The sequence below is a fragment of the Haliotis cracherodii genome, unplaced genomic scaffold (genome assembly GCF_022045235.1).
Source record: "Haliotis cracherodii isolate W230 unplaced genomic scaffold, xgHalCrac1.p SCAF_7, whole genome shotgun sequence".
NCBI lineage: Eukaryota > Metazoa > Mollusca > Gastropoda > Lepetellida > Haliotidae > Haliotis > Haliotis cracherodii.
In genome coordinates, this window is record NW_027266330.1 from 61,049,827 (window position 1) to 61,056,889 (window position 7,063).

General features: G+C 39.3%; 1 protein-coding gene across 1 annotated transcript; it reads left to right on the forward strand.

The window, feature by feature from the left end:
- Positions 1-323: 323 nt before the first annotated feature.
- LOC139448628 (ankyrin-1-like) lies at positions 324-1,907 on the forward strand. Its single transcript, XM_071230196.1, has one exon. It carries the CDS (start codon positions 324-326, stop codon positions 1,905-1,907), a length of 1,584 nt encoding a protein of 527 aa, XP_071086297.1.
- Positions 1,908-7,063: the final 5,156 nt, after the last annotated feature.

The following is a 7,063-nucleotide window of genomic DNA, read 5'->3' on the forward strand; positions in this document are numbered from 1 at the left end:
TTAATGGGGCTGACGTCACGACGCTGTTCAAATTACCTCCTTCGTGATCTAAGGTAACCTTGGTTCCATCATTCATGTCAATCAAGATTGCGCAAGCGTTCTCGGGCTTGAACTATAATAATTAACGGCAAACTATTATATGGAAAGGGTTTTGTCGCTTTTATTACACTAGACATGAAGAGCAATTTTTATGCAATAAGTATTGTATGGACGACAACTTCTTTAATAATATTCTTGTGATGTTTCACCTACTATCATCTTTATCAAGTTGTATTTTAGTAATTTTACAATTAACATTTCTTATTGAAGCTGACGTCATTACGATGAATGACCCCGGAGCGTCACGTGACACAAGAACAAGACATGACATCTATGCTGTTCCGATGTGTCTGGACGATGAAGTCGTTGCTGTTGATGCTGGAGTAGACACGGCGTTATGTCTGGCATCTGTCCAAGCACCTGCTCATACTTTGGATAACAGCATCGCTACCATTGTTACTGAAGATGCCAAACAAACCCCATTACATCTGGCTTCGTTAAGAGGAGATAGAGAAGCTTTTCAGAAGCTGCTCGATGATAAAGCTGACGTCAATGATGTGAACGTGTCTAAACAGACGCCATTACACCTTGCAATACGCCGAGGAGATAGTGCCACAGTCAAGTTGTTGCTAGATCATAAAGCTGACGTCAATGCTGTTGATGGCTACCTTCAGACGCCATTACATCTAGCTACAGAAAACTATGGAGGTACTTCCACGCTTGAGATGTTGCTGGATCATGAACCTGATATCAATGCTGCTAATGATAACGGTCATACACCATTACACCTGGCAGCGGCAAATCTTGGAGGAGCTGACGCTGTTAAGATGTTGCTGCAGCACGAGGCTTCTGTTGATGCTGTAGATGCCCACAGACAGACGTCACTACATCTGGCCGTATCCATGGGGATTATTCACACCGTTCAGCTTCTGTTGCAGAACAAGGCTGACGTTAATGCTTATGATGAAAAGATGAGGATACCTTTGCACCTGGCCGTAACCAGAGACTCCAGCCTTGTCCCGATGTTGCTGGAATGTGATGCCGACGTTAACGCCGTTGATGACGCCGGGGAGACGCCGTTACACCAGGCAGTATCAAATGGAGTATTTGACACTATTAAACTGTTGTTGAAGTATAAAGCTGATGTGAACGCTGTAAATGACTCCTTGCAGACGCCTCTGCATCTGGCATCAGAGAAGGGAGACTCCGATATCGCACAGCTGCTGTTGTGTCATAGGGCTGATGTTGAAGCTGTCGACTACAATAATCAGACGCCGTTACATTTGGCAGCAAAGTGGGGGAACACTGACACTGTTGTGGTGTTGGTGAATGGTGACGCTGATGTCAACGCCGTCGATAACCAACAACAGACGCCATTACATATTTTGGCATATGAGGGAGAAGGTTCTGTGGGTTTGCAAGTGTTATTGGATAAAAAGGCTGATGTTAATGCGGTTAATGACTACACACAAACACCGCTACACCTGGCGGCAGAACGACAAGAAGGGTCTGACGTTGTTCGGGCGTTGCTCGACAGAAACGCTGATGTCAATGCTGTTGATTATAATGACCAGACGCCACTGCACTTGGCCGTGTTTGGGGAAAACAGTGACACAATTAGGATTTTGTTGGAAAACAAAGCTGATGTGAATGCGGTTGACGAGAGCAATAAGACGCCATTACACATTGCGGTACAGAAGAAGGCTGATATTGTTCAGATGTTGTTGAATTATGGTGCTGATGTCAATGTTGTAGATGCGGAACAACGCACTCCGTTGCAACTGACGGCGGAGAGAGACACTGATATTGTCGAGGTGCTATTGAAGCATACTGATGTCACCAGTGCAGACTCGTGTACTCCAGTATAAAGTGTCCCTTTGTGTGGGTACATTGGGATATGAACCTTCATGTGAGTGCCAACTGTATGAACGTCGGAGCTTAAGATGACGTTCATGCAATGTTTGGCCCTCGCTCTATGACAGTTCATGCCCCAATGAACTCACACAAAGGTAAAGTGAAGTCTTTAAAAAACTTGTGTCACTCTTTTATACCTCGAAGAATGTATTACACAATTTCATTTAGTACGCGCGACTTCATGTTTACACTGACAGCCTTACAAGAACCAACTGTAAACAGAATACGTTAGTTCATCAAACGGTTGGTTGGTTTGTTGTTTAACGCCGCACTCAGCAATATTCCAGTTATATGAAATAATCTGTAAATGGTCTGTTAATAATAGAGTCTGGACCAGACAATCCAGTGATTAATATCATGAGCATCGATCTAAGCAATTGGGATCGATGACATGCATCAACCAAGTCAGCGAGCCTGACCACCCGATCCCGTTAGTCGCATCTTACGACAAGCATAGTCGCCTTTCCCGGCTAGCATGGGTTGCTGAAGACCTTTTCTACCCCGGATCTTCAGGGGTCGTCCATCAAAAGGAGAGGATCTATGAGCGTATGTATGCTCAACTTGCTCAAAAAAAACTTCTTATATAGTTTGGTTATCACAAATAGATTGAATAATATCATCATGAGATGAAAAAGATCTCTTAACAACTAGCCAAGAAAGGCAGTCACAGTCAGCGCGTCATAAAACATTTACATCAAATACACGACGTCAAAATGGTCGACACGATAAACACGACTGGACATATTACCAAAGCAGTTCATGAACCTGTGGCGATTACAAGTGTTAGTCATCAATTGGCCGATCATTTAAATAAGATAATTAAAGTGTGTCAAATATAATTTATAGACTGCAGTAAAGTGTCACTTGTCAGTTTAGACACGTATTTTGTCAGTGAGTGAGTTGGGTTAACGCCGCTCTTGACATTATTCCAGTTATATCGCGGCGTGTCAGCTTAACGTGGGAGGAAAGCCCGAAGTGATGCAGGTCTTAGATGTATACAACTTCGATGAAACCCACGAGCACGGGTATGGTGCTGACAAACCTAGAAACATAATCGGGGCGAACAGGGATTCGAACCCACAATCATAGGTTTAAGGCATGCCCAAGGGACGTAACTCTGCACAGTGTGAAAGTAGTCGGCAAGGGTTTACGTCATTTCAAGAATACCATCTGGTGAAATGAAAATGTCAATTCAGATTTTATCCTTAGACAGCTTGATATTTTGACAGCCATATTCAAAGTTGATATTGATACAGCTGTTCATTGACTCATTCATTGACATATTTCAACATTGTGGATCTAGTGCGAGCAAAATATTAGAAATAAGCATATTATTAATCTTTTGTCTTTGATATGGTTTGATGATGAATGTTGCAACACAAGAAAGAGAAATATCATCTCTTAACTCATTCATAACTTGGCAACAAAAGAACATTTTAAAAACTGTAGATAATAATAACGGTCAAAGCCCTTCTAAAATTACAACACATACTTTACATCTATAGACTAGTATTATATCTAACTATATAACACTAAAGTGTCTCATATTGCGGTAAACACGATGTTCACAGGGAAACCCTTTTCCATCTACATTCTCTCTATCAGAGGTGTTTGGCTTGTGTTGGGTCCGACTTGGTCCGGGCTGTCAAAATCTTCTATAAACACACAGATCTATCTTCAAATGTGTTTACATCTATAGATTAGTATCTACCTATATATCACTTTGTAATTCACGGTACATCGTATTTAAAGAAAACAAGGGGCTCAAAGTGAAGCCCTTTTCCCTCTACATTCTCAACATAGTCTCTATCAGAAGTGTTTGTCTTGTGTTGGGTCCGACTTGGCCCGGGCGGTCAAAATCTACTTTAAACACACATATGTATCTTCAAATGTATTTACATCTTTGGATTAGTGTTATATCTACCTATATACCACTTTATACTTTCACGGTACATCGTATTTAAAGAAAACAAGGTGCTCAAAGTGAAGCATTTTTACTGTATGTTCTTAAGAAAATATATGTCAGAAGTGTTCGGTCCGACTTGGCCCGGGCTGTCAAAATCAACTTAAACCTCACAGATGTATCATCAAATGGATTCACATCTATAGATTAGTATCATATCTACCTAAATACCACTTTATAGTGTCTCAGATCGCTGTATTTAAAGAAAACAAGGTGCTCAAAGTGACGCCCTTTTCCCTCTACATTCTCAACATAGTCTCTATCAAAAGTGTTTGGCTTGTGTTTGGTCCTACTTGGCCCGGACGGTTAAAATCTACTTTAAACACACAGATGTATCGTCAAATGTGTTTACATCTATAGATTAGTGTTATATCTACCCAAATACCACTTTATAATGTCACAGATCGCAGTATGGAAATTTGTATCACAATAGCTAGAAGTATTTGATACGTTTCAAATCTTATTTCGTTTAACGATTGCTCTTTAACATGTTACCTAGATCAGAGACGCTTACACACAGCTCCACTTTCTGGTTTTCAAGCGATTTACTCCGAAGTTCTTAATTATGGTGCACTTTTTTGTTTGGTGATTGTTCATTCATGTCATGTGTGTATGTTGCATCAATTATATGTAGGTATGATCGCCGATAATGAAATAATTAGCCAATAACACTTTGGCCTGTCTTGGCCCGGCCCGGCCCGAGTTTTAGGCAATGCCGGTAAAACGTGCCAAAGTTTTAAAGTAATCAAATGGTGCATGTGGGGACTCCAATTTTTCCCAAATGTGTCACAGTAACAATTTCGAAATTCAATACTTGTGATATCAGTTCTGTCAAAATAAACAATATTTCGACAAACCATATCACCTATGCGTTTCTTGTTTGTGTGAGTAGAGAGTATCAACATTCTGTTCTTGAGAAGTATATTGTGTCGATTTCATGGTTTCTCAACCCCTCTGTGAATATATGAAATACATTAGCACATAAACGATACGTGAAGCATGAAAATGTCATGTGCTGCTAAATGAATGAAGTCATTGTTGACATGGACATAAGAGTATTATACGTATAATGAATAGCTGTTTTTCACTTGCTGCTGTTGTGGTTGTGGCAGATAACTGTTGGTTACTTGCTTCACACGTGGGTTATTGAGAAAATACTCTGTCTTTGCTGGAGATATTGGGGGATGTGACACATGGCCCATTCAACAACCCAAAAATCATTTGAGCGGTCAGGGGGCTCTTGCTAGCCGTTAAGAATTATTTATCAGAACTTGATATTGAACACTTTGAATTGTGGAAGTGTGATAGTAACCCCCTCTCCCACTGATACTTTTTACATTACTGGAATACTGACCTATAATGACCATTAATGAAATAATAGACAACATTGCCATACCGACTGGAGAGCTCAACACTGGAACCAGACAGCATATCTCGGTTGGCAGTCATAGCTACATAAACAGTAGGACTCCGGATTGTTCACATCTGGCTCGTCATTGGTGTCTTCTTTTAAGGTCGCACAAAATTAGATGTCAATCTATCGATACCATTGATGTTGTTGTTAAAAGGCGTTATATCTTTAACTGATGAATTTAAATATCGCCATACATGTATAAGTGGTCGTATTTTTCCTGGACACAGTTATTGCAAATTTGACATGTACAGGTTCTTTAGAATATGTTCTTCTGGTATACATGCATTGTTTTCCTTAGTTAATAATGAAATCATTTAATCAAAGTGAAAAGCGTACATGGTATTACGATAATAAGTGGAAGTCACCCTGTACCTTTCTGGTTCAAAATCAAAGAATAATTTTAGATGATGATACCAGTTGTCAAAGCAGAGCACCACTCTTATGGAAATATACCTATACATGAAAGTCAACAAAACTTCATTACTCTCACGCCCGCATACCAGTTAAAATGACAGTGCAGACAGTGTATGATGTCTGATGCAGCATTAGGAAGATTTTAATTTTTTTTATTCTTTTATTACTGACAATTTAGTACAATTGTTGTATTTTTAACATGTTTGGAATGACAACAAATTCTTCTGGTATATGCAATATTGTCTTTCTTCTATGGGATATTTACATCTAAAAATATGAAACTTCTCTCCAATATAACATCAACATTGCAGTACATTATTGTAATATAAACGTGCATATATGCATATATTAGCATTTGACAATATAAAATCATGCATAATCAAAGCTACAGGTAAAAACCAATAAAAACAAAAACATGCATTAGTAGTAAAAACGCCAATATGTAGGTGATGTGTATAAGCAAACAAAGGGACTTATATAATTATGAAAGCAACAGCTTTGAAGCCACCTTTCAGAACATGCTAATTTGAATTTGAAGGCTGTTACCTACTTAATTTTAGAAATAACAGTTTTCACTCTCAGGATTGTCCTCACTGGCAAGACAAATTAAATACTGACTTTGTCAACGTCAATATGTACCAATAAACTGAATCAACGTATTCTCTTTGACAACATGAATACGTTTACCAAAGATATCACTGTTTGTCCTTGTTGCGTGAGGATCGGTACAAAGATATATGACAGTAGATGCTTTGAGAACAGGACCTAAAAACATAAAGGAAGATATCAACAAAGGTTCAATATGAACACAACATCTACATGTAAACGGATGACCATTAAATATGCAATGCAAAGGTTGATGAAGGAAGTTTAGTCTACATTATACACTACAAATCTTTGGTAAAGCACCATCTGGAACATAGTGAATAACCTTACTTTACAACGAGCTCGTCACAGACAGGTATGCGATGATTTCATGATAAAAACTGAACCTTTGCACTGCACTTGTGCCAACACCATCTGAACCCTCTTTGCTGCAATTATTTTTTTCAAATCTGTAAAATATAATAATTGCTGCTGGTGCTACTACTACTACTACTACTACTACTACTACTACTACTACTACTACTATTACCGCCCTGTTCAAATCCCGGTTCACCCCGATTATGTTTCTAGGTTTGTCAGCACCATACCCGTGCTCGTGGGTTTGTCTGAGACCTGCATCACTTCGGGCTTTCCTCCCACATTAAGCTAACACGCCGTGATATAACTGGAATACTGTTAAAAGCGACGTTAAACCCAATTCACTCACTCACTCA